The 27,443-nt window shown below is 57.3% G+C and overlaps 1 protein-coding gene across 3 annotated transcripts; it reads right to left on the bottom strand.

The window, feature by feature from the left end:
- IGF2BP2 (insulin like growth factor 2 mRNA binding protein 2) lies at nucleotides 1-21,826 on the bottom strand. Of its 3 annotated transcripts, none has more exons than XM_067002780.1 (17): nucleotides 21,637-21,826; nucleotides 21,116-21,176; nucleotides 13,560-13,608; nucleotides 13,032-13,083; nucleotides 12,542-12,605; nucleotides 10,837-11,109; nucleotides 6,922-7,056; nucleotides 6,570-6,692; nucleotides 6,193-6,328; nucleotides 5,884-6,012; nucleotides 4,741-4,764; nucleotides 3,503-3,571; nucleotides 3,208-3,324; nucleotides 2,799-2,873; nucleotides 2,500-2,631; nucleotides 2,306-2,419; nucleotides 1-1,708 (listed from the first exon to the last, which is right to left on the bottom strand). In XM_067002780.1, the coding sequence occupies exons 1-17, from the start codon at nucleotides 21,824-21,826 to the stop codon at nucleotides 1,613-1,615; spliced, it is 1,839 nt and encodes a 612-aa protein (XP_066858881.1). In that variant the 3' UTR covers nucleotides 1-1,612. The 3 variants fall into 3 exon arrangements, with proteins under 3 accessions (XP_066858881.1, XP_066858882.1, XP_047933165.1); XM_067002781.1 differs by having other exon boundaries at nucleotides 4,741-4,761; XM_048077208.2 differs by lacking the exons at nucleotides 13,560-13,608; nucleotides 21,116-21,176; nucleotides 21,637-21,826 and adding an exon at nucleotides 13,182-13,519.
- Between the last annotated feature and the right edge of the window lie 5,617 nt (nucleotides 21,827-27,443).

Raw genomic sequence — 27,443 nt, 5'->3', positions numbered from 1 at the left:
TCTTGTTAGCTGGATATATTTTGTTTGTTTGTTGTCGTTGGCTTTTTTCACAGAACACTTTGCAGTAGACAAAAACTGGCATTGCAGTCTGTCAGTACGTCGCTGGCACGGGCTCAGCCTTCAGCACCTTGCCGGGCTCAGGTGGTCGGCCCTGGTCCTTTCTCTCGCTGGTTGGACTTCATTGCTGTTGTTCTTTTATTTTTTTTTTCTTTTACCTTTTTTGTGTTTTTTTTTCTTTTTTTTTTTTTTAACATTTCTCAAGCTTTCTCCGAAGGAACGGCCACTGGCTCTCAGCTAGCAGGAGACTACAGAAGAGTTCTCGGACGTGTGGGCTGGTTTCCTCCTCCCACCTCGCAGCTGACTTGGTCGAGATCATTTTCCAACTCGTTTTTATTACAAAAATAAAAAAATGCTCCAACTATCAGTTTTACAAGGCATACAAAAAATCTCTAAAAGGGAAACACAAGCGCAAGGTGCTGAGGTACGAAAACCTGAGGTAGTTTTTTTGTGTGTGTTTGTGTGTGTGTGTGTGTGTGTATGCATGTTGCATTCTTGTAAAAACTTTTGCTAGGTTCTTTCTTCAAGCCCTGGGCCAACAACGTTTTGTAAATCTTTTCCCCCTTGTTTTTCCCTCCTCTCCCTCCAACACCAAAACTAAAAAAAAGGGGGATTTATCCCCAAAGAGCCACGGGGGAAGTTTGTTCTCTGCGGGCTGGACCATGGGGCAGGCTGGTTTTTGGGGGAGTGCTAATGTCGAGCACGGCTTTGTCTGGCGGTGATGGAGAGAAAGACGGACAGATGGACAGGGCGGGGGGTCAGAACAGATGCAAAACCCAGTTTTGGACTCTGTGAAGCAAAGAGGAAAGGGCGTGTGAAAGGGAGAGGTTCCTCCTGTAGGAGACGGTATCCCTTCTGTTGGCTCACACAGGCAATCCCCATGGCACTGCTCTTCTCAAAGCCCTTAAGAAATCGTTTTTTTAACACTTGGTTAATTATTTTTGTTCCTGCTGGCAATCCTACAACTCTGCTCTACTGTGCATTAGAGAACCAATGGACTAGCTCCTTTCCTTAAAAGTCTAAAAAAGCCTGCTTTTGCTAAAAACAAACATCCCGTGACCCCTCTGAAATTAAAAAAAAAAAAAATTAAAAAAAAAATCTTACAAAAATTAAAAATCGGCATTAGTTTTGTTATTGATATATTAATTCTAAAATATATTACCCTCACGGGCGCTGCACGCCGGACAGGCTCCTCCACTCACCCAGCCACACCTGGCCAGAGAACGGTTTGCGAAACGGGTCGTTTTTAGGTAAAAAATAAAAACAATTAAAAAAAAAACAAAACAAAAAAACAAAATCCAAAACCCTCTGCCTATGTTAGTCCAACTAAAGGGATAGCGTCGGGAGTCGAGTCGGGTGGAGGCTGTGGGATGGAGAGAGCCCGCAGCGCCCCGGGGCGAGCGGCTGGGCGCTGCGGCGTTGTCGCCGGTGCGTGGGGAGCCGCAGCCGTCCCCGTGCCCGTCCCCGCGCCTCGGGGTGCTCTTTGGTTTGCTCCCTGCCCGCTGGGTGGCAGGGGTACATTCATCGGGCGGTGCTGGCCGGCACGGCGGGAGCCTCACTTGCTGTGCTGCGAGGCTGGGGCTCCCTGAGCGTGTTTCTGCTCCTGCTGCTTCACCTGCTGGACGATTTCCCTGATCTTGCGCTGTGCAGTCTGGGGAGAAAGCGAGAGGTGGGGGGTCAGGAGGGGGGGGTGGGGGGGGGGGGGGCTCGGGATGGGGACTGCGGCACAGCCACGAGCATCCAAAATGAGCACCTGAAATGAGCGTCCAAAGCCCCGAGCAGCTTAAGGGCACCCTGCACGCCCTCCTGGTCCGAGCAGGTGTTCCCACAACTGAGCCTCTCCCCACTCGTGGCTCTAAATGACGGGCCAGGCGCCTGCTCGGCCCCCGCTGCAGTTGGGGCAGCGCACACAAGGAGCAGTTTGCTCCTGCGCCTCTCCCGGGGCAGCTGGCGAAGCGGTGCAGCCGGCGACGGCTCCAACAGCTGCGAGCTGAGGCCGGGGCCGTGCCTTTACACTGCGGGTTTTTCAACTTGTGCTTCTTCCATGGCGATCCTGAGATGTGTATTTTTAGCTCGATTAAGCCTATCCTTAATTTCAGTGCTAGCACCACTGGGGAGAGCTGCTGAGACACCGTTGGATGCAAGGCAGCCATCAGGAAAAGGGTGCTGACGGAGCCGGGCTTGGGGCGGGCCTCCCGGAGGCCGAAACCAGGCAGGAATATTCACAACGACAAGGGAAAACCCTCACCTGGCTGGCAAAGAAATGCCCGATGATTTTAACGATGACCTCCTCGTTCTCATCTGGGGTTTGGTCTCGTGGCACGATGACTTCTGCGCTCGTTAAGTTCTGCAGCTCGTTCACCTGCAGCAGAAGACAGAGCCCTCGTTTTCGGGGTGGCCGTCCCCAGCGGGGCCCAGCCCCGCCGCCGCGCCCCCACGTACCGTTTTGCCACCTTTGCCTATCACGCGGCCGGCTGCAAAGGAAGGCACCTTGATGTGGGCTTCAAGCTTCACCTCTTCTTTCGGGTTAAAGAAGTTTTCTTCTTTCAGCTTCCCAAATATCCGCCCCTGGGCCTGCGAGAAGGGGGAGCGATGTAAAATGAAGCAAAAGCGGTGGTGCCGAGCGAGGAGCATCCAGCCTGTGGACCCTGCAGGGCTCTGCCCTGACCCGGGGTGCCTAGCACCAAGCCAAGTGCCCCCCCCTGCCATCAGGGGGCTGGCAGCACAGCACCCAAGCCCACCTTGAACTGAGCCTCGGGCGGCCCCGTGATGATGACCATCCGCTCGCTGGCGTCGGGACCTTCTGCCGGGGCGATCTGCGAAATGGAGGGGGAGCGGGAGCGTGAGAGGGGCTCACCAAGCCTTTTGTCCCCTTGCTAAGCCATGTGTCCCCTCCAGGGAGGGGAGAACCAGCTCAGCCTCACTTCTGGTGCACATCCATCCATCTGGGGGGGTTAAATGTGTGCTCGGCTGCTGTGCACACGCGCCTGGAGGACACCAGGGTGCTGCAGCATCCCTCCACCCCCCGGGCATGGGGACCTGTGCAGAGAGCCGCGGGGAGGGGGCTCGCCGGCAGCACCACCCTTCTTTCGGGGAACCCCCTTCTCCCCACCTCGTCAGGAGCCGCCCAGGCACAAAACCTCAGCTCACCTTGATGGAGGCGCCAGCGAACCGCGCCAGCTGCTTGATGTGCTGCCCCTTCTTCCCGATGATGGCCCCCACCGCCTGCGTTGGGATGAACAAGTTGACAACCTCCTGCTCCGGGAGCTGGCGGGGAGAGTGAGGGGTTTTCCTTAATTCCTTCGTTTTCCCTTCCCCCACCTCCCAGTGCACCACCCCACGCCCTAAAATCGCCGGTTAGGAATGCCACCCCAAACAGCATCCCTGCCCTGGGGACAGCAGGGAGGGGGCACCCCACAGGGGATGTGGGTGTGGGAGGACTTACGGGGTGCTGATGTGGGAAGGCACCGACCGGGGAGGCTCCGTACAGCCCCGAGAGGTACGCCGAGGAGCTCTGCGGGGGGAGAGGGGGCGAGTCAATGAGGGCCCTGCTGCACTTTGCACCCTGGCCCCCCCAAGAAAGGGACACGGGGACACCCCTCAGCTCATGAACCGAAGCCGAAACGGTGCTGTGAGCAATGCTGGTGCCTGGTGGAGAAGATTTGGCGAGAACTGAACCCACGACCACTTCCCTTTTCCAGGGTCAGAGGAGAAGAAGCAAAGGCTGGTGCTGACACTGCCCCAACAGCCGGCGGGGGCACAGCCAGGCTGGGACAGGGACAGGGACAAAGCCACGTGTCCCTCCCCGTGCCTCAAGGGGCGCTTGCCAGCACCCTGTCCTGAGTACCCGAGGCCCAGGTGCAGCTCCTGGCAGTAGGTACAGCTCCTCCCAGCCCCGGATTCGGGCAGGCACAACCCAGCGGACGTGCAAGCCATCTGAACCCAGCTCCCCGGCCCCAGCCCTCCAGTTTAACCTGGCATGACAGGGGCTTCAGGAGCTTGCACCTTGGCCACGGGCATCATCTCCAGCACCAAAGCATCTGCTCCTGCCCAGCCTCGCGGGCACGGAGACCTCAGCACCTCCCCAGTCTCCCCCTTTCACCCTGAGCCTCCTTCCCTGTCCCCCACGCTCTGCGCCTCCCCAAAGCTCTGGGTTTCAGCTACAGCCCCCACGGCCATCGCTCCGACGTGCTAAACCATGGTATTTGGGGGGAAGGAGCCAGCTGGGAGCCTACTTCCTATTTATTTTTTCCTGGCTCCCTGTTTGGGGTGATGTTTTGGGTCAAGGAGCCCACACTGGAGGAGGCTGCCTGAAGGAACCTTGCAGCCCCCCCCCCCAGCTCACGGAGTAACAAACGACACCGCAATGCTCCGACACGGCTCTTCCCAGAGGCTCTGCTGACGCAGGCAGAGCATCCCTCTCTCCACAGGCACACACAGACTGACCAACAGCCCCACGGACACGACCTGTGCTGAGACACCTCCCCTCCTGCTCTGGAGGTTGAAAGCAGAAAGGGAAGGGGCTCCCTTTGCTTTTAGCCTGTTCCAGTGCTCCTCTGCCCTGAATTTAGCAATGCCCAGGGGAAGGGGACCCCTCTGGGGCCACCACGCATGGCCACAAGCCCTGGGGTCACGCTCATCCGCCTCATCGCACCGCGAGCCCGGCACAGGCTCGGCACTCACCGTTCTCCTCCGACCACTCTGCTGCTGGCGGTGCCAGAAAAAGAAAACAGTACAAGTAAATTAACGTGCGCTGAGGCATCCTCCCTGCATTTCAAGCATCCAAGCAGAAACATTTAGAGAGAAACGGACCACAGAGCTGGGACGGCTTTGCAGGTTTAAGCCCTGTCACTCGGTCACCCTAAGGGTGCTCTGCAGGTGCTGGGGGACAGGAGGACCTTCTCCCTCCATCAGCCAACAGGACTGGTGGCCGCTCCTCTCCTGCCCACCATCCTCGTGGGCTGCCACACGTGCCTGGCGTGTGTCCCTGCAGCCCTTCCTGTACATGTGGATGTAGGCACCACGTCCCGGGCAGCACGGTGGGGCTGCTCCCCAGTCCTGGCTGCAGAACCACATCGCAGACCCCCCTCACTACCTCTCCTTCGTAAGACTGCCCCTGCACTTGCAACTTACGAGACTTCTGCGCCACAGAAAGGCCAAAGGGGCCTGGGTCATGTCAAAAAAAATGAGTTTCTAGCAGTGCATCTGTCTGAAGATAAGCTCTCAGCAGGCCGGACCCCTTGAGCGCTAGAGCATTAAGGCACCAAGCCTTGAGGCACTGCTCGCCCCCTTCCCAGCCACACTCCGCACGCCCGGCGGCGATCCCGCGGGTCCTGCCATGGTTCAGCCCCTCTCCGGCGGCCCAGAGACTGTGCCCGTGGGGCACAACCCAGCCTGCGGCACCCGGGTGTGAGTGCGGGCCAGGACAGGGGAGCACCTCCACCGCCCCTCCCTGCCGGCACCAGCGGCCTCCAGCTCCCGCCTCGGCATGCGGAACGCAAGCCAAAAGCAGAGAGCCACCCTCCAGAGGTGGCAAGCCTAAGATACAAGCGAGACCGAGCTCAGCACAACATCAGGACGCAGCCGATCTACCCAGGGAGCTACGTGCAAGGAGGGACAAGCCACGTTCAGTCTCTGTCTTCTCCACTTGGCTGCTCGGACGAGCACCTTTCCAAAACAGCCGGGGGTTGGAGCACTTGTTCAAGGCTCCCCACGAGATGGCCCCTACAGCCACAGCACCCACCCAAACCCGAGAGCTAGGAGGGTCCAGAGACCACCCTGCTCCCACGAGCAAGTCCCCCGCGCCCCAGATTCTCTTGCACTTACTGCAAATGGGTGGTAAGGGGTGGCCGCAGCAGCACCTCGGGCCCCCGCAGAGGACGGGAGCATGGAAAGCCCTGTCGAGAAGATGCCCAGAGCGCTGAGGTTCAGTCCTGGGATCAGGTTGGCTTGTTGCTAGAGAGGTAAAGACACAGAGAGAAGGGCTGAAGGTTGAGTGGGGTCTTGGGGGTTCTTAGCAAACGTTGTGGCCCTTTCCACGACAGACTGACCCCCCACGCCCCCCACATATTTTTCTGGTTGCCTCAGCAGCAGCTCTGAAGCAGGGGGATGTCGAGGGGCAGGCTGGGGGCTCACATTGACAGCCACAACGTCGTTCTCGTAGGCCTCTCGCAGCTTCTTCATGATCTCCACTTCAGCGTTGGAACACGCTTCTGTGCTGCCCTTCACCGTGATGGTCCGCTCGGGGTTGTAGATGGTTAAATCCTGTAAACTAGCCCACGTGCAGACAAAAGGGAGATGCTGTTACGTTTCTTTTTTCAGGCCAAAATAAAGAAAAACTGCCAAACGAGAGAAGGACCCCCCACCCCGAGGCAGCAGGACTTCCTCCCCCATGCCACTGCCCGCGGGTGATGGGGACAGGACAGCAGGACGGGCCTGCGCAGCTTGGGCTTGGTGCTGCCCGCAGGGTGGTGGGCAGCAGGGGGAACCACCCGGTGTTCAGCAGGACTTACGGCGAGATGGTGATCTTCGTCCCCGTGTCCTGCTCGATCTTCTTGAGGTTGCGGCCCTCTTTGCCAATCAACCTCCCCACCAGACTGTTGTGAGCTAGGATTTTCAAGGGGATCTCTTCTGCTCTAAAACAGGGGAGAAAGTAAAATCTCAAGGCCCATCCAGTCTGTAGGCCCATCTCCAGCAAGGGGCAGCAGCGACACGGTGGGAGGAACAGAAGAACCATCTGTATTTTCTGAGGTTTTGCTCTCCGAGCTTGCCTGCATGCCACCCGAGCCACCCGAGCTCCTCGACTCCATGGCAACTGACAAGCAAATCCGACGATTTTGTTAAGCCAGCGAATGTCGCACTTACGATTTGGTTTCGTCAGCTTCCTTCTGCATGATATCAAGGATCATGCGACACGCTTCGGAGCACCCCTCGGGCGTTGCGTGGATGGTGATAGGCTTCTCGGCAGCGCCAGCATTCTCCTTCCGATGGATGTCAACCCTACGGTGACACAACCAGCAGAGAGAAGCCCCCTGAGACGCGGCCGTCATCGCAAGAAGGCTTTTGAGAGCTCATGAGCTCAACTGGCTGTTCACAAACGGGCTCCTTTCAACATCTGCTCAGTCTTTGGGCTGAACCTAGGCCCTGCTGACGTACACCTACTGCCACCCAGAAGCAGCACTTCGCTTGGATCAGGTTTGGCCTACACGTGCCTCTACGGTCTGAGGTCTGCCTGGGGACTGAGGGATGCCAACCACCATCCAACACCACGACGGGGCAGAACAACTCCTTCACTGGACAAAGCCCTCAGCCACCTGCCCTGTCTTTGACGCCTATCCCGCTGCAGCAGGAGACCAGGTTCGAGGTCCCCAGAGGCCCCTTCCAACCTCAGCCTCTCCGTGCAGAGCACCCGAGGCTGCTCAGCAGCTGCCACCAGCGCTGCGTGTCCTCCGGGATGGGGACAACTTACCCATGGCTGTCAGGGCACGGAGTCACACCTGCACACGGACAACAGCGCTCGTACTCACGCCCGTCCCTGTGAGACCAGAAAGTTTTCCCTTGTGCACTGGCCAAGGCCGTGCTCTAGCTGCTCTGCTCCTTCCCTCAGGGGGTGGCAGGAGGGAGGCAGGGGCCTCCAGCTCGCTCCTCACTGCACCCCCGCACCCGGCCAGGGCCCTGAGACAGGGAGAGAGGAAAGCAGGGTAGGAGGCTCTGACACATGAACCACGTGCCTTGAAGGACATGGGTGATGCGTAAGCAATCTTTTCTCCTTCTCCACCGAGCCTTCATCCTGCCGGAGGATGACTCCATGTGCCCATCCTGCCATCAGCTCCGTGGCCGCCACCTTGGGGTCCCCGTCACCGTCGCGGCCGGGGCCGTGCCAGCCCCCATCTTACGGGGAGGTGCTGTACTTGCCCCCAGCCCCACGTGTCCGGCTCCACCACCGTGCCCTCTGCCAACGGCCAAGTTCCCGTTATTGTAAGGGGTCCACGTCCTGACCCCACTGCCACTGTGGGTGCTGCTGTGCGAGCAAGGCCGAGGCTGTGGTGCAGTGCCCCCCAGCACAGCACTGGGGTGATGCTGGGTCCTGGTGTGTTTGCAGGGGTCATCTCCTACAGGAGCTCACCGACCACCACGTAGAAACAAGGCGGCTTCATCTACAGGGAGAGGGGGAGCAGCAGGGCAACCCTGAGCAAAGGGGAAAGCCTGTCCCTGCCAGCTCCGAAAGGGACCCCAGGGTGGTATCATCTAAGCACCGAGGAGGGAAAGGGGAGAGTCAGACTGCTACGTCGCTCCAGCAGATCTTCTGTGGCGTCAGCTAGAGCAGGAGACCGGTCCTGCTCGCACCGGGCACTGGGGTGCTGGAGGCACCGGTGCTGACTCCACGGCACACAGGGACCAAGCCACGCACTGCCACTTGTGTGTGACACCCTCCAGGATGCTCCCAGCTGCAGAGCTCCATCAGGCTGACTCGGAGGTCCTGGTCCTTCAGAGGCTGATCCTGTGCCCAGTGCCACGGGGACCTCCACTGCCTCCCACAGCCGGGGTGAAAGCAAGCGCACCACGATGTGCCTCCGAGCGGGTCCGTGCCTCGGTCCGGCGGCAGGACCAAGTCAGGCAGCTTCTCAGACCCAGAAGCAGCTGAGGATGGTGGAGACGGGGCACACGGCCATGCCTTGGTACCAAAGAGGGGCTGAGAGCTGCGAATGAGCTGGATGGAGGCTCTGAAATGCCAAGCATCCTGGAGAAGCACAGGGCCAGGCATGGCCACGATTCCTGCTGGCCTGCAAGCCATCCCAACCTGGACGTGTGAGTTCCAGCTCAGTCTGCGGGGAGGAGATGGGGTGCCAGGAAGGGGCTGCTGCATCCAAGCATGCCCTGCCCCAAAGAGCAGGAGGGCTGAGGAGGGCTCCAGGCTTCCCAGCACGTCCCAGTGCTGCTGCGGCACGGCTCCAGTCCGATGGGAGGACAGAGGAGAGGACAGCCGAGGAAGAGGATGGTTGACACCCCAAAACTGAAGGTAGCAGCCTCCCGCGACTGCACGGGCCACGTGCACGAGGTCCCCCCTTGCTCGAGGCTGGAGCAGAAGCGGTGGCCCACCACGGCCCACGGCCTCCTGGGGCTGGCCTGGACAGGTGAGAGCACAGAGCACAGCCTTCCTCTGCGGCATGGCATCTTCGGGGCGGGCCCGGGAGGACAACCCGTAAGGGTGGAAGGGCTCCGCAGCAGGAGCTGCCCACAGGCAGCAGTGTTTTGGGAGGAACCGCGTCCCCCATCCTCATCGCCAGGTGCAGGGTGGGAGTCAGGGCTTGCAAAGGAAAACTTTCCAGTCTCAGGTGGCAAGGGCAAGGGTGCGCCCGCTGCCGAACGCACCCGGGGACTCACCTGGAGAAGAAGGGCTGGAGGCCCAGGATGGACCCGAGCGCGGCGCACGTTGCAGCTGGGAGGGCAGCAGGTGCCTCCACAGCTGCGAGGTGGCCGTTCTCCCTGGCGAGCCTGGGCTCCTCACCCTGCGGGGCCACCCCCTTTCCATACGAACCTCTTTTTGCCAACAGGGACCTCTCTAAAACCCAACGCCCGCGAGCTGCTGGAGCAGGGGATGGTGACGAGCAAGGGGAGCAGAGGTTGAGCACTGGGTTCAGCCCAAGGGACACAGGCATGCAAATCTTCAAACATTTCTCTTACCCAGGCTGGAGGTTAACTTTTCGTACCAGAACAGGCAGGCTCGGGCACCGGTCTTTGCCTGCTGCTGGCAGGAGCGAGCACCAGCAAAGAGAGCATCCTCCTGAGCTACGCTGCGCTCTACGCTACTCTGCTCGGCACACCACGGGGCCACGCACGCCGGGAGCCGTACGGCAAGGATCAGTAGTGGTCAGCGTGTGTCAGAGACAGCTGAGCACCAGCTGGGTCCGGAACAAATTCGGCTCAAGTGGATGCACTATTCTGATTTAAGTAATTTCCTCTCAAAGCTTCTCTGAGAAATAGGACGCCCTGGAGGATGTTCTGGTACAGGAGTCCCATGTCCTGTGGGATCACCGGGTTCAGGATGATGAACATGGGAGAAGACAGCTTTGGGTTAAACACAAACACATCTGGGCAGGAACAAAGCGTGCAGGAAAACCATGCAATCAATGTAAACATTGACATGAGAAACATGGAAAACTTCAACAAGACAGTCCTTAAATATCTTTTTTCTTCAAAAATAATAATAAAAAATTAGATAGCAAAAAAGGCTTCAAATTGCTACAAAAAGCCCATTGGTGCTCCCTTTCCCCCTGTGCAACATCTCTAGCCCTTACAGAGCGCTGCAGCATGAGCAAATCCCAAGGGCAAAGAGTGTCACTGCTGCCTCTAGGATCCCCATTTTATCCCCAAATCTGCCCTTTTTCTCCAAAGCCTCGTCCCAAGCTATTTCTGCAGGGCGAGAGCTACGCGAGCCAAGCAACGCTGGCTGACAAGCAGCGAGCACACCCGTTTCGGGGCTGGCTCCGGGGCTCGCAGGATCCAGCCTCTCCTGCTTTGTAAAGCATTAGGCTTTAGAAACCCCGTTTCTGGCCATTTTCAGCATGTGTTCCCCCTCCTAAACCCCCAGGCCAGTAAGGATGGGTTTGGGAAATGGGGCTGAGCTGTCTAGACCCCGTGGGCTGCTACCCCATGATGAGGGAAGCTCGCCGCCCTCTCCTGAAGCTACACCCCAAAAATACAACGTTCGCTGACAGCCAAAAGCAAGTGGACCCACAGAGTCCTGTGGAAGGAAACAAAACCATTCGAGGTACTTACTTGGACTGGGTTTGCTTAGTTAGGTTCTTTATGGTCAAGCCCTCCTTTCCTATGATCGCACCAACAAACTGCGTGGGCACCAGCATCCGCAGTGGGAAATCGAGCTGTTTGGGCTGCGAGGAGCCCCCCGGGGAGGAGCCCTGCTCCCTGGAAGAGTGGCCCCCGCGGCGGGATCGCTGGGGGGGCGGAGGGGAGCTCACCTCTTCATCCGGGATGTAGGAAACCTTGAAGGAATAGCTCTCAAGCTGGTGGCCGCTGAGCTTCTCAATTGCTCTGCAAGGCAGGGAGAGGAGGGGAGGGTGAGAGAGGAGGTCGGTGGCACCCCCAGCGCTTCTCCTCGCAGGGCACCGTCCCTCTCCAGCCCAGCGTCCTCCTTCCCCCCAGGTCCACAGGAGAAGAGAGAAGACAAAGTCCCCCAACTTTGGTCCAACTCAGGTGGGAAATCGCTGCAGTGCCATCAGCAAAGCCTCGAGGTCAGACCTACCATGCCTTGGGGCATCTGTCTCTGCTGCCATCCTGTAAAGCTACTGCTTTCTGTCCTTGCACTTCTGACTAACTCTTAGTTTGTACGTTTTTCCTCTGCTGGATGCAACAAGTCTTCAGGCACTTCTTTGCATGGTGCCTACACCAGGTTCTTCCATCCTCTTGAAGTTCTTCTTGATGGGTGGCATTTCTTTGCGACTCCTCTATAGGGTCTCCACGCAACACACCAGTGATTTGCCCTCTGCTGCTCTCCACCCCTGCAGACTGGCCACTGACCCCCACCTCCCTCTCGCATCCCCTAACCAGTTACTGACAAACCCAAATGCCCTCTTCTCCAGGTCAGGGGGGTGTTTTGGAAGCCTTCTGGGAGCTGCTCAGATGGTTTCACTTAGCTCCAGGAAGCAGGAGTTGAGTCTTTGCAAATTTTGGTCTCTAACTTGACTCTGCCCTGTATGACCACCATCTCTCCCACCTCCCTCACCATATTCCACCTCTCCTCCAGCTGCTCGAGCCAGGTGGCCGTACCAGTGACCGACAAAGCACGTTCCCAGTTTAGGTCTGAACTTCCAGTCCAGGAAGATGACTCTGATGGGCTGCTTACCTGACCTGACTCTCCGCTATCTTAGAGTGCTTTGCTCCCCGAAGACAAGGCCACTGGGACCCCAAAGAGGACCTGCAGGCTTGTAGGAAAGATGCAGTCCAAAGGGAATTGCAAATGACACAGCCAAGAGCCCCTTGGGGGCAGGAGGAGACAGCACAGAGGAAGAGGGGACAAGCAGAGGGCTGTGGGGCAGGCAGCCCTTAACACACTTGGAAGCTGAAAGAGCTTGGAAACAACCCCACAAGGGGGAGAGAAAAGTCAAGGAGAAAAATAAAGAACGGTGCGGCCCGGAAAAATGGCCAGGGGAATATAGCTGAACTTCACTGGAGAAATTCGGGTGGTTGGTTGGAAATTTGTCTTGCCTGGAAGGTCCATGGAGAGGGCAGTGGGGCTTGGAGCACCCCAGGTCTACTCTCCCTTGATGCTTCTATGGAGAGTACCACGGTAGCAAGGACAAAATCTGTCCTCAACACGTGGACACACCAGCCCCCACCAGGTCTTTGGAGCAGGAGAAAAAGCAAATGTGGCTGATGTGGACGACAACTGGCCCCGCACAGCACTTCACCATGTTCCCAGGAGAAATCAAAAATACAGACAAAATGGGAAAAAAAAGCCACTTACACTTTTGCTTCTTCTTTCGTCGCATACGTTACGTTGACAACTGCTGTTTCTGTGTCTGTGTTAACTGGGGGAGAAGCAAGGCAGGGAGCGTTAGGGGGCAGGAGGAGATGGCCGTCACCGCTGTTCCCGGACCCCAGTGCCCCACGTTGCGGTGGAGGGCTGACGCAGAGGGTGGGAGCACAACGCCTTTCTCGTGGGGGGGCCCAGCCACTGCCTGCGGTCTGCACTTGTCCCCCACCGTGGACTTGTCTCCACCCCACACAAGGAGCAGCAAAGGAGACGCCCAGCGCTGGGCTGAGGTCGCTACCCAAAGCCTGAGCTGCCAGCAGGTGACTGTTCAGGGAAAACCACTTCAGCCCAGCACAAACCACTGGGACAACCACATTTCACCCTATTAGGTTCTGCTGAGAGTGGCTTTTCCAGCATGGGCTGAGCTGGGGCACGGCACTGGGGCTCTCGGACAGATGAGGACCGTGTGGGACCATCTTACCTTGCTCTACATTCTCCACTGTCCCATACTGGGCTAAGAGGCCATCCAGCACCTGGGGAGAGAGCAGAAAACCAGGCAGGTGAGGCGGGCAGGAGCCCTCTGCCAGCCTGGCTCAAACCCTGCTTCGCCCCCAGGCCTCCCAGTGCGAACCTCGGGCTGTGCCATTTCCAGCAGGGCTCCTCCGCTCTGTGGCTCCTTGCTCCGCTCTGACCCGCGGGGTCCTGCGTGCTCGGAGCCATCCTCAAGCCACCTCCACCCGACTGCAGGACCACCTTCACCCACCCCGCACCCCACCGCCCCGCGATGCCCCTCTGCTCAGAGCATCGAGCCCCGGGCATGCAGGAGATGGAGCCCAGTTCACCCTCCGCCTCCTGACTGGGGATACTGGGAAGGCAACGGAAGGACTCTGTGGAGACCGCGCAGCCTGGCAGTGCAAGTTTGTGCTGAGTGATGGAGGAGGTGCAGTGGGGTGCTTTTGGGGTGGCCCAGCCTCTGGAGGGGGCAGGAGGGGAGCGCGGCGCTTCTTACCTCCCACTGCAGGTGGGGGGGGATGTTTCGGATCTGGATCTTTCTGCTCCTGCAAAGACAAAGCCCTGGGTTACGGTCAGGGGAGGGCAGCGACTACCGGAGGCTTTCTGGGAGCGAGAAGGTGAGACCTTGAGAAGGCACCCCGCTTCCCGAGCTGCATGCTGCCGCTCTCCAGCGGTTCCCAGCATCACCTGGTGGCTTTCAGTGGAGAAACCGAAACGCATGTCCGTGGAGGAGGCACCTGGAGGTGAGCGGCGCTTCCAGCCCCGCGTGGTGCCGCCTCGGGGCATCGCCAGGGCCCCCCAGGAGGCAACGGCCACCCAGCGCCTGCCCAGACAACCTGCAGCAAGACGCACTCGGGCAGTTTTGGGACAAAACTCACACACTGCCCATCCCGAGCAGCATTTGCAATCCTTCCTTAGCCAATTTCCTCCGCCAGACTGTTATTTTTTCCCTTTTTGCTGCTATTTTCAGCCAAGAGCAGCTCACGGAGCTGACACACAGCTGCATGACCGCTGAACCTGGTGCCAGGAAGCCAGGCAGGGCAGAGCAGGACCACCTCCTCCAGCAGTGGGGACTGGTTTCCCTGCCAAGCTACCTCCCGGCACACGCTGGTTTTGGGAGCCCATCAGCAGCAGGAGGTCGTGCCCGCTCTGCCCAGCTTTGCCCTTGCTCGAGGAGGACGCGAGGAGGGGAGACGATGCTGCGAAGCGGCAGGGGAACGCATGGACCCTGCCATCCCCCCTGGTTCGCAGCCTCCTCTGAAGGGGGCTCTGCCAGTCAAAAGCAATCAGGCACTGGAAAAAGTGGGGAAGCCAGAGCCAAAGACGTCTCCTGCAGCGCTCCCAAAGCCCACTCCTCCAGCAGCCACGGACCTCTCTGGTCCCAGCTGCCACCAGGGATTTCAGGGCTGGGTGCAGAGCTCGCATGGCAAGGAGCAAGATTCATCTCATCCTGCCCATCCCACCCCATCTCATGTCATTCACCCCATCCCGCTCCACCTGATCTCATTCCACCCATCCAACCTCTCCCATCCTATCCAACCCTACCCATCCTATTCTATCCAACTTTACCTGTCCCATCCTATCCCACCCATCCTACCCCATCCCATCCTATCCCATTCCCCCCTTCCTACCACATCCCATCCTACCACAATCCACCAATCCCATCCCATCCTGCCCCATCTCGTCCTGCCTCATCCCATCCATCCCATCCTACCCCACCCTATCCCATCCCGCCCCATCTCATAGAGTCAAAGAACCACTAGGATTGGAAAAGACCTCCAAGACTTTTCCTTGAACACCCCCAGGGACGGTGACTCCACCACCTCCCTGGCAACCCATGTTCCAGGGTTCCCCTTGTGTCCCAGGCCCTTCACCAGCTTCGCAGCCCTGCTCTGGACACGCTCCAGGGCCTCGATGTCCTTCTTGTAGTGAGGGCCCCAAAGCTGAACACGGCACTCGAGGTGCGGCCTCACCAGAGCAGAGCACAGGGGGACGATCACCTCCCTGGCCCTGCTGGCTGCACTATTCCTGACACAGCCAGGATGCCGCTGGCCTTCTTGGCCACCTGGGCACACTGCCAGTCAGGTGAGCATCGATCAGCACCCCCAGAGCCTTTTCCCTGCACAGCTTTCACAGAATCACAGAATCATTAAGGTTGGAAAAGCCCTCCAAGACCATCTGGCCCAACCACCCCCCTACCACCAGTGTCACCCACTGAACCATGTCCCCAAGCACCACATCCAACCTTTCCTTGAACACCCCCAGGGACGGTGACGCCACCACTTCCCTGGGCAACCCGTCCCAACGCCTGACTGCTCTTTCTGAGAAGAAATGTCTCCTCATTGCCAACCTGAACCTCCCCTGGCACAACCTGAGGCCGTTCCCTCTGGTCCTGTCACTGGTTATCTGCGAGAAGAGGCCGACCCCCAGCTCCCCACAGCTTCCTTTCAGGCAGTTGCAGAGAGCAATAAGGTCTCCCCTGAGCCTCCTCTTCTCCAGACCAAACACCCCCAGCTCCCTCAGCCGTTCCTCACAGGACTTGTGTCCCAGGCCCTTCACCAGCTTCGTAGCCCTGCTCTGGACACGCTCCAGGGCCTCGATGTCCTTCTTGTAGTGAGGGGCCCAAAGCTGAACCCAGCACTCGAGGTGCGGCCTCACCAGAGCAGAGCACAGGGGGACGATCACCTCCCTGGCCCTGCTGGCTGCACTATTCCTGACACAGCCAGGATGCCGCTGGCCGTTTTGGCCACCTGGGCACACCGCCGGCTCGTGTTCAGGCGAGCATCCGTCAGCACCCCCAGGTCCCTTCCCTCTGCACAGCTTTCCAGCCACTCTGCCCCCAGCCTGTAGCGCTGCATGGGGTTGTTGTAGCCAAAGTGCAGGCTCCGGCACTGAGCCGTGTTGATCCAACGCCACCCCACGGAGGAGGTGGTCAGGAGGACCTGGCCCATGGGGGTCCCCGGCCATAGCAATCCTGCGCTGCTCGCCAACAACCTCACCCGTCCCCTTCTCCTGCCCGTCCTTGTCACCTGCCCACGGCTGACCCCACACCACCGCGCACACAGCGCCCACTCCAGAAAACGGGACGTGTCTCATGTGGAGCACCCACGGCTGTTGCCCAGGTGGAAAATGGCCCCCGCCCAGTTGAAGCAGCGCTGGGCCATGCGTGGCCGCCCCCGATGACGGACCTGGGAGCCCTGGGGGTGCCACAGGCTAATCTTAGCCCCCCCCAGCTCCCAACACCAGAACTAGTGAAGAATCAGCCCCGCTGCGCTGCACCCCACGTTCTGCAGTAAGCTGGTAGGAATTAACACCACCAATAATCACTAACGACGGGGATACAGTTTATGGAAAAACACCTAATTAGCCCCACAAGAGCACATCAGCACAACCCCATCCACAAGCGCGTGGGGCATGGGGCAAGAGACAAAAAAAAAAACAACCCCAAGCACCAGCTTCAAGCGTTAAAGAGATGGGAATTTTTATTTTGGGGGTTTTGTCCAAACAAGGATTTTTTTCCATTCACGCCGTGCGTTGTTTTACTGCTATAAAGCCATACAGGGGTTTTAGCACCTTCTACCTTGGATCAGTATTTGGGGTAGCTAAAAAAAAGCCCTGTGGCTCCTGCTTCCAATCAAAACCAAATTTCTAGAGAAATGGGAAACAGAGCGGGGGAATCTGCACACCTCCACCTTACAAAATATTTCAGTGCTTGCTCGTGAAAACCTCACAATGTCGCTAAAGCATTTAGGAGGTGCGGGGTTTCACAACTCTCTCTTTGCCCCCAGCAACTTTGCTCCACCTGGAAAAATGTCTCCAATGTCCTAGGCGAAAGATTATAATAAAAAATCATATAAAAAAATTACGATGCCACCGAAATTATAAAAACCAGCAGGCGGTACGCAAACTCGCGCCCACCTGAACTGGTTGCATCTGGCGATTTGCAGCTGGACACGAGCACCCCAGACGAAAGCAGCTGATGATTCCCTGCCCCCGCCGGTTTCGTTTTGGGGTCACCTCGACAAATTCTGCGTCCGCCCCAGCTGCCGGGATGGCAGCGGCAGCTCGGCGATGGACGAGCATTAAAGCGCTGCCCCAGTTTTGAGCGGCGGCCGAGAGCACCGCGGGTGCGCCTGCTCCGGGGGCTTTGCCTTGACGCTCTTAAGGAATTAAAATATATTCGTGCTAAAGCCCTGTCCTCCGGCGCGGGAGGGGGGGCAAGGAGGGCACGTGATGAACGCACCCCCGCGACCTGGGGATGTATTAACGATGGGGCTGAATGGGAAACTGCGTCCCATCTGTCACGGCTTTTCAAGATTAAGAGGGGGAAAAGGGGAAAAAAAACAAATGCAAACACCCCTCCGCGTTCCTGCTCTGCACTGGGACGCAAGGGGGGACAACAATTATTCCTCTCCTGTCACCGAGAGGCACCCTGCAGCCCACCCCAAATTCCTGGAATACAAATCTCCCCCGAGTTTCCATTGCAGGAATCCGATCCACAAATATCCTGGTTAAAAATGGGGAGCTAAAAAAAATAAAACAAAATACAGAAATAAAAATAAAACCGCTGAACACCCAGCAAACCTCCTTCCCCGGCCGGACTGCGTGTCACCGTGCCGGCTGCACAGTGGGAAGCAGCTCTCCATCGGCCCCCCTGGCTCTCCAGCTTATTCCAGGGCATTTTTTTCAACCCTAATCCTGATGCAACCCTGATTTGTGAAACTCCCAGCTCGCTGCCGCTCTGGGTAATGGGTTATTCCTGGGAAATGCTGTTTTTAAAGCTCGTCGAGCGGTGCCAACCCTGGCCACGTGCTGCGCCCCTGGGAAAGGGAACAAGGAAAGTTGCCCCTGGCCACAGCAGCAGCCTCAGCGACGCACTTTCAGTGCTTTGAATTTAATTTTCAACCCGAAGCAAACCACCGCACCATGCCCCAAACATCTCCAGCACGCTCAATGCTATTCACGAGCAAACTAACTGAAAACTGCAGGTTTTTTCCCCGAATTTAAGGCTGGCGACGAACCCACCCGCTCCTGACACGTGTGTATGTGCAAATCATCCGTGCTCGAAGCTTTTCCCGGCAAAGCAACGCGCAGAAGCGTCAGTTTGCACAAGGGTTTTCTGTTTTCTCTCCCCTAAACAAGCATCTGCAATCAACACCGAGCAATAACAACAATAACGAGGGAGGGAGATAACGCCCGCGGAGAGATGGAAGGGCTTGTGCTTGTATTCCATGCAAGGAAGAGGGGGGAAAAAAAAAAAGGAAAAAAAATTATTCCCTCCCCAGAAAGCGCACCTGAAGTGCTACAGCATGAATGCGATGAAAAAATAAATAAATTAATAAATTAAATAAAATATAAATGAAGACGATGGAAGGATGAGCGTGAAATGCAACCGGGTGTGGGAATAAAGGGGCGCAAACCCAGCTCGTGGAAAAACACACCTCGCTGGCAAAAACTCTGCCTTCAGCCCAAAGTGCCAGGGAAAACAACGAGCTCCAAGGCTGACTTCTCACCCCCGAGCTCTGCGCCCCAGGAGTGTCGGATGCGTCCGGAGGGTTTTCCAGTGACCCCGCTAAATCCCAGCCGCGACGCCAGCCTTCCCCTCCCCACCTCGAGCCTTTTTGTGATTTAACAGATTTAAGAATAATTCCTGCTGGAACCGGAGAGCTCCAGCAGCTCCCCTAGGAACTCATTTCAAACCGATTATTTTCCAGAAGCATCATTTGAAAATTGTTAAATTGGAAAATTACGGCGGAAGCAGAAAATAAAAGGCACCTCGGCCATGCGGAGCCTGGAAATTTCTCCGCGTGGGAGCCACGAAGCGGGGCTCTGGCACGTCGCTGCTCCTGATTAAACTCATTGCTTTCGGCCAGCACTTGTACACGAGCCCGCACGGGGGGCGCTTGGGCTTTGCTGTTAGCATCGCACAAACAATCCTGATTATTATTATTATTATTATTAATATTATTATTATTTTTTTTTCCCATCAGCGGGATGTTCAGAGGTCGGATGCGCAGCTCTGGACACAAAATACCCCTGAAAATACGGCTCTTTCACCCGGCTTGAGCTAAACAACAACATTCTCTGTTCCCGGTGAATTCAAAACCAACGTTACAAAAAAAAAAATATTTTTTTTTTTTAAAATTAAATCCACCGATGCACAGCACAGCTTATACAAACACAAAACAATCACAATAATTTCCCATCATGCCTGCAGCAGGGCAAACCCTTCGCACTGCAGCGCAATTACCGATTTTTAACTCGTGAAGCACAAATTCGGGCAAATCCTGCGCTTGCCTCCAGCACCGTGTGTCCTTTTGTGCCTTCGGAGGCTCCTCGAGGAAATCCCTCCCGGCAGGTTCCCGACGCACGGATGCGTTTTTTTCGGGCAGATTTCTTATCAAATCCCCTTCCCGCATTGCATTCAAACCCCACCGCCGTGCAGCAAACACCGAGCATCCCCCGCGCGTCAGTGTTTTGTGCTGAGCACGTATATGCAGAAAACAAACAAACAAAATATTTTTATATATATATATATATGTATAAGGCAACAAAAATAAATCACTGCAGATTAATCCCGGGGCAGGGGAAAAACTACAACACAACCACGTGAGCCTCCGCTCCACGCCAAAAATCGCGTTATAAAAATCAAACCTTTAATCTGCCGAGGCGACGGCACGGCCCTGCCGGCCGCGGGCGTTAACGTGAGGCTGGAGTTTTGGTTTTTGGATGTGAGCAAAAGAGACCCGAATCGAGGTGCCGACGAGCTGGGGAGCCGGGCTGGGCTAGAAAACTTGGAGAGAGCTGAAAACAGGCTACGGCCAAAGAAATAAGCATTTATTTCTGGGCTGTTTAAATGCCTTTTTGTACTCGGCAGGCAAATTAAGAGCACAGCAGCCCAATGGAGAACGGGGAAAAGGGCGAACCCCTGCTTTCCATCGGCCGTCGTGAAGGTCCGACACCCTCAAAACCCCTATTTCTGCCTCTGCCGCTCTCCAGGAGCGGCCGACGGAGCGGCACGAGGCTGCCGGAGGAGATTTAGCTCCGAAACCTCGCGGCGGGGAGGCGGGGGGAGGCTTCGCCTGCTTGGTTGGGAGGTAAAAGCGCGCGTGCTCCCCGCCGAAGGAATCCCGCTGTCAGAGCCCGCATCCCACCGCGGCACACGTGATGCCAGGCACGAGCTGCTCCCCACCGAGCCCCCATTACACAACGCGTCCTGTTTGTGTGTGTCCCCCCCCCCAGCACCATGTTGCAAAATTACGTCTCCGGCACCAACCGTGCCCCGAGCCTCCGAATTTCGGGCCACCGGCCCCGCTGTCGCGAGGTGCCGGGGGGCAATGCTGCGGGTCGGGGTGTTCCCCTCTCTTTATAAAGCGGCATCGCCGTTGCCCACCTGAAGGGAGGAGGAAAGCGCCCTGGGAGCGGGTTTTATGGGAGGGGGGGGCGCAGGAGGAAAGATGCGGGCGTAAGGAAAAAATAGGGGAAAAAAATGGAGAAAAAAAAAAAGAGAGGGGAAAAATAATTTAAAAAATACATGTAAGGACCTGGATCACTTGACGGAGGAGACGCGACCGCCCGCAGCGCGCAACTTCTCCCGGTGCGAATCCTCGGAAGGGCTGTTGGGATTGTGACTATCGCTCTTATCGCCGCTATCGCCGCCGTTTATTGCCGTTATCGTTCCCGCTATCGCTCCCCGTGCTGCTGCCCTCGCCGCCGGGGCTGTTACTTCCCGGCAGGAAGCCGCTTCCCGGCCGGGCTGGTGGGGAGCAGCGGGGGGCCCCGGGGTGCCCCCAGCGCCGGGCTCCCCCGGACATCTTGTGGCTGCGGGGGGGGGGGGGGGGCTGAGGCCGGGCAAACCACGCGTGGGGGTCCCACGCCCCCCCCCTCCCCGAGCCCCCAGGGGCGGTGGCGGCGCTGCCCCCCCCCCCCCCCCCCCCCCCCGCTCCGCCGCGGAGCGTAGCGAAAGTAAAACCCGGCGCTGCTCCCGCTGCCCCCCCCCACGCGTGTGCGTGGGGCGTGCGCCCCCCCCTCCCCGACCATCCCACGCCTCACCTGAGCTTTTTGGGCACGGAGTAATCCACCTCCAGCACTTTGCCGTGCAGCTCCGCTTTACCTGCGGGGACAGCGGGCTCAGCTCGGCGGGGCTCGCCGCCGCCGCCGCCCCCCCCCCCCCCCGGCTTCTCCCCGGGACCCCCCCCCGGCCGCCCCCCCCGGCCTTCATCCCCCTCGTCCTCCTCTCCGCCGGCCCCCCGGGCCCCGGAGGCGCTCCCCCCCCCCTCCGCTCCCGCCGCCGCCCGGCTCCGCGCTGCCCCCCCCAGCCGCCCCTTCGGCCGCCCCCCGCTCGGCGCCCCGGGCGAGTTGGGGCAGGGCACCTCGTAATAAGGTGCCCGGGGCCTGGGGGGTGCCGGGGGGGCGGCCGGCGGGGGGGCCCGGCGCTCGGCTGCCCCTCAATAAAATCGGAGAAAAAAATCAGCGAAAAATCAGCCGGGGCCGGAGCCGCCGGGCCGGGGGGGAGCGGGGCGGCCGGGGGGGGCCCGGCGGGGGGAGCCGGGGGGGGCCGCGGCGCCGCTCACCCGAGAGGGTCTCGATGGCCCGGATGGCCCAGTTCTGGTCCGGGAAATCCACGAAGGCGTAGCCGGACTTGAGCAGGACCTGGCCGGCCAGGGGCAGCTTCCTGTCCCCGAAGAGCCGCTTGAGGTCGTCGGCGGTGGCGGCGGGGCTGAGGTTGCCGATGTAGAGCTTGTTCATCCTCCGCCGCTTCATGGGGAGCCCCGCGGCTCCTCCCGCCCCGCGGCCGGAGAGAGACGGGCACGGCGCTGCGCCACCCGCCCGGCCCGGCCCGCAGCCGCCTGCAACAGCGCCCCGCCGCCGGGCAGCGGGCGGAGCCGCGCCGAGCCCAGCCGCGCCGAGCCCAGCCCGGCCGCCCCCGCCCTCCGCCCGCCGCCGCCAGGGGCCCGGCCCCGGCCCCGGCCCCGGCCCCGCACGTGGAGGGAGCCCCCCGGCACCGGGAGGGGGCTGCGGGCGGCGCGGCGCCGAGGGGGGGAGAGGGGGAACAAAGGGGAGGGAAGGAGGGGAAGGGGAAAGGGGGGAGAGGGAGAGAGCGGGGAAACGGAAGGGAAAGGGAAGGAAGAAGGGAGAGGAAGGGAAAAGAAAGGAAGGAAAAAGGGAAAGGAAGAATGGGGAAAAGAAGAAAAAAGAAGGGAAAGGAAAGGAAAGGAAGGGAAAGGAAAGGAAGGGAAAGGAAAGGAAAGGAAAGGAAAGGAAAGGAAAGGAAAGGAAAGGAAAGGAAAGGAAAGGAAAGGAAAGGAAAGGAAAGGAAAGGAAAGGAAAGGAAAGGAAAGGAAAGGAAAGGAAAGGAAAGGAAAGGAAAGGAAAGGAAAGGAAAGGAAAGGAAAGGAAAGGAAAGGAAAGGAAAGGAAAGGAAAGGAAAGGAAAGGAAAGGAAAGGAAAGGAAAGGAAAGGAAAGGAAAGGAAGAGAACAAAACAAAAGCGGGAAAGGAAAAGGAAGAAAAGGGAAAAGAAGAAAAAAGGAAAGGGAAAACAGAACAGGAAACGAAAGTGGGAAAGGGAAAGAGGGAAAGGAAGAAAAAAGATAGGGAAAAGGAAGAAAAGGGAAAAGAAGAAAAAAGGGAAAGGAAAGAGGGAGAGAACAGGAAACAAAAGTGGGAAAGAGCAAAAGGAAGAAGAAAGGGAAAGGAAAAGGAAGAAAAGGGAAAATGAGAAAAAAGGTAAAAGAAAAAGGGAGAGAACACGAAATGAAAGCAAGAAAAGGAAAGGGAAAGAGGGAAAGAAAAAATGGAAGAGAAAAAGGAAAATGAAAGAAAAAAGAGGGGAAAAAGGAGAAAAGGGGTAAAAAGAAAAAGGAAAAAAGGAAAAGGGGAAAAATGAAAAGAGGAAAAGGTGAAGAAAAAAGGAAAACTGAAAAAAAGGAAAATGGGGCAAAGAAAGGGAAAAGAAGAGAAAAAGGAAAAGGGAAAAAAGGGGAAAAAATAGGAAAAGGGGAAGAAAGGAAAGGAAAGGAAAGGAAAGGAAAGGAAAGGAAAGGAAAGGAAAGGAAAGGAAAAAAGGGGAAGGAAAGGAAAGGAAAGGAAAGGAAAAAAGGAAAGGAAAGGAAAGGAAAGGAAAGGAAAGGAAAGGAAAAAGGGGAAGAGGGAAAGAAGGAAAAAGACAGGGAAGGGAACGGGAAGGAAGAAAGAAAAAAAAAGTGAAAGAAGAAAAAGGAAAAGGAGAAAAGAAAAAAGAAAAGAGCGGAAGGGAAGGGAAAGAGAAGAGAAAGGAGAAAAAGAGAGAGGAAAGACCAGAGGAAAAGAGGAGGGGGAAGCCTGTGTTCAATGTGCTGCTTTGCAAAACGCAACGGCACGGCCCCTCCCTGGCCGAGCTCTGCTTTGCCTTCGCCCCGTGCGAGTCCATCGCCTTCGTCGCGGGCGGCTGCCAGCATCCTGGCGGTGAGTTTCGCCTGTTCTCAGCCCGGCAGTATGGGGCTGCCGTGCCGGGGGTTGGGGCACGCGGAAGGGTGTCCCCAAGGGAACGAGTGACCGAGAGCTGGTGCCACTACCTGCCCCGGCGGGCCGGGTTAGACGACTTCTCTCTCTCTCCTCGAGATGACAAAGCCAGATCTTCATGGAGGCGCGTCAGGGCTGCGAGCGGAGCCTAAAATAAGGTGCGCGAGTAACGCTGGCCCGGCGGGAGGGGACAAGTGTCCTTGGAGAGGAGCGCGGTGCCCCGGTGCCAGCTGTCCTTTGCCGGGTGAAGGGCGGCGATGGAATTCCCGGGATTTTCAGCTGGGCGAACAGCGCCGAAACCCTTCTGCCGGTCTCGCCGCCGCCGCTCCTGTGTCATGCGGAGGTGCCGATGCGCTGGATGGAGTAGGAATAGCAGTGACGGGTGCTTGATGCCATGCGTACTGCAAAAATAGATGTGGTTGGACTGCGATGATGCAAAGCGAGAAGAATCCGTTCTCCTCCGATTTCTTCTTCTTTGCTCCCAGCGCAGCTCCTGCTGGGCTCAGCATCAGGAGCGGGGTTTTTTTTTGGTGCTTTTAGGGCTGAAAGCAGCCCGGTGCGTCCCTCTCTGCTCCCTTTCTGCTGAAGCCGGTGCAGCAGGGCTCAGTGACATCGAGGGACCCATTTCCCATCCCAAGGGATGCATCCGTCCCTGCCCAGCACCTTCGTCAAACCGAAAAAGAAAAGCTAAAGGCGCATTTTCAGCTCCTCCTGCCCAAATACTTAGTGCATGGAGCTCCTGCGTGAGCTCATCCCCCTGCCCACGACTTTGGCTCTGCAGAAGGAACTCGACGCCTTTCTTCAGATGCCTTCCCGTCCCTACAGCCATCCTCGCTTTCCCGGAGTTTTGTTAACCTTGCAAGAATTTAAAACAACGGCTCAGTCCCGATCAATGTGACGGCCAAGAGAAGGACGTGCTCTGGGGGGAAGGATTTGAGAGCACCAACAGAAAATCGTTAGCGAGGCAGCAAGTGCATGGGGCAGAGCTGAGGGTCGATGGTCCTGAAGGTGTTGCAGGACCCAGGTCTTCTCCTAAGGGCAGGTGGGGTGTGCCACAAGGTCACGCCTCTCTGAAAAGATGTCGGATGCGTAACAAGTCCAGGAGGCAGCCGCGAGACTGATAAAAGGAGAAAAAAACAGGTGAGAGCAAGGGAACGTCTAGGGAGGGTTTGTTTAGGCTGGAGAAGATAACAGCCCAGCTTTCCTTTGAAAAAGCTGGAAACTTAGGGGGAAAAGAGAGCATTTTGTTGATCGGACACAGGACAGAAGGAGCCAGGGACATTCCTTGGCTGGAGATTTTGGGAGCAGGTGGGACAAACATCTGGCCAAAAGCCATGCCCACCAGAGAGGCAGCGCCAAACAAAAAGCCCCGAATAACACCCAAATAACCCCTGCAGCCCCCAAAATGATTCAGTTCCCTTGGAAAGTGACTGATTTTTTCCTTCTGGCCAAGTCACAGTGGTGACCTCAGGTATCACAACGTGCAGCAGGGAGGCTGCAGCCTGCCCAAGGAGCTGCGGGGCTGGAGACGGTTTATTCCGGGTTTTTATCCCAAAATAAACACCTGAAGCATGTGTCGAGGACCCGCAGACCCAAGGCAGAGGGAATCCAGCACAGCCAGGGAGAGTTTGAGAAATTCAGCTTTGATTTTATGGGATAAACACCACTGCTGCTCCTGCCCGACTTTCTAACAAAGGATGGATTTTCAGAAATCCCCATACAAACGTCCCCTTCTCCTCGTTCCTCCCAAATCTTGGTGTATTTTTAGCGGAGCTACACAAGGCTGAGGATCACGATGGTGACGATAACTGCAACGGTAACACACTGTGCTGGGAACAGACCAGGAACTGAACTCTAAAATCACAATGATAACCATCCTTTGGCTTTTAGAAACCTCCGAGCAGAAAACCAGGCAGCTGCTATGGAAATGGGGGAAGAGCACTGCAGAAGCCGCAGCCATCGGCAGCGAGCACAGCAGCAGGCGGGGTTGATCTTCACAGACAGCACTATTAGTGCTGCTTTGAGAAAATTCCAAATTTGGTTGAAAAAAAGAAGAAATGGTGGAGTATTTTTGCTCGGTTTGCTGCAACACGAGTGAAAACCCACCAAGTTACTTTCCAGGCTGGAACAAAACAGCATGGAGAGATCCCAGAGGTGGACTAAGAGGGTTTGAGCGCAGCCTCTCTGGGCATTCCTGCTGTGCAGGGGCTGAGCACAGCCGAGACCTAACGCTCAAGGTTTTAACAGTGGGATGATGGACTGCCGGCAGCGATGCACTAACAGCTCTTTCCCAAGAGGCTAAACCTTTTGGTGACTATCCCAATGCGTTCTTGAAGGTATGGACCTCGGTGTAGGACCAAGTCCACCCTGCAAAGGCCAGGTCCCAGAGGTGCACACCTAAAAGTTAGGGGAAGTGATACACGTGGCCACCTGTATTTTGGGCTAAGTTTGCTGGAACCAATACATGAGCAACAAAATACGTTACCTAAATCCAAATTACGTAGTTGTGACAGGTAACTGTGTGCGTGCAAGCACTGACCGCGGGGACCCCAGACCCTCTTTAGGAGCCCCAAACCTGCTGGTAACAGCTCCTCCCCCCACTCACACCTTGCCTCCACAGCTCTTCGTTTGCTCCCAGCAGAGCAAAACAGCAGCTAGGCATCAGCTTTTTCTGTAGCCTTTCCCTCGCCGTGTTTTGTTTTCCATGTGCTTTTAAGGTTTGCTGCTTGCCGCAGTCCCCGCAGGAAGGAGGGTCAGCGCAGGGCGCGGCGTCTCGCATCCACCCGACAGATGTTGCTCTGACTGCGCTACGGCAGCTCGGTGCCGCGACTCCAAGCGTCGCCACTGGCAGCACCTGCGCAGGGCTTGGAGGCGTTTTCTCAGCAGATCAAGCAGAAAAATGTCCACATTTCGCAGCCCCCACCCTGGCAGGGGCCAGGGCTGTCCCACACGGTGTTTCCGTCCTTTCCTGCAGTCTCTGGTCCACAGAGGCATCGCCACCGCTTGTACGGCTTCTCCTGAAGCTCAGGACTCTCCCCGCTCGGTGAATTTCTGTGTTAAGCGCTGGCAGGGCATGGGGACATCCCGCAGTGATTCAGGCGTGTTTCAGAAGTGCATCGCATACCACAGCAATCTGTCACTCCTGCCTACCAGGGCAGCATTACACTCGCTGGGGAGCATCTCACATGGGGCTGTTTCTGGGCTTGACGAGCAGCTCAAGTGATTCAGCAGCAGGAAACACCCAGATAAGAGGCTCTCAGATGGCGAGGCTAAGGCAGTGCTGGAGAACACGCTTTGACCAGCCCTGCATTCAGCTGATCCTCTTCGCTGGGATTTAGGTCTTCCCAGAACTATCAGGTATGAGAGTGGGGGGTAGGAGCAGCAGGACGCTCTTCTGGCAGCGACGAGCCATCAGATGCACTCAGCTGCCAGGAACTGCACCACAGATTGTGAAATCCTCACTTTACTAAAATATGAAGCTTACCGGAGGACACATGTTCTTGACTCTGCTTTTGTCGACCCCCCTGTTTAATGAGTCAAAGGAAGTAGAAGATCATGACTAACAAGATGTGGTCCAAAGAACAAACAGCCTCCCTCTGCTCTGCAAAGGTCAGCACCACCCGGTGACTCCACCTCTGCAGGGAAAACTCATTCCTGTGTCCATAACCACAGCCCTAGGAGCCACACCAAGCAGGGACCTTGTGCAGGGATTCAAGTTGCAATGGGTCAGCAACCACGCACGAGCTTCCAGCCTAGAACGTTGCTACATGCTCCAGGGGAAGCTCAAACGGAGGTGTCAGCTGGGTTAGGGAAGGGATTATTACTGCTAACTTCGGTTAAAAATAATTACTGCTAAAAGCCTGTTGTCAGTTCTTACA

This window comes from Anser cygnoides, chromosome 9 (genome assembly GCF_040182565.1).
Source record: "Anser cygnoides isolate HZ-2024a breed goose chromosome 9, Taihu_goose_T2T_genome, whole genome shotgun sequence".
NCBI classification, from domain to species: domain Eukaryota; kingdom Metazoa; phylum Chordata; class Aves; order Anseriformes; family Anatidae; genus Anser; species Anser cygnoides.
This window is presented reverse-complemented; position numbering and strand designations above follow the sequence as displayed.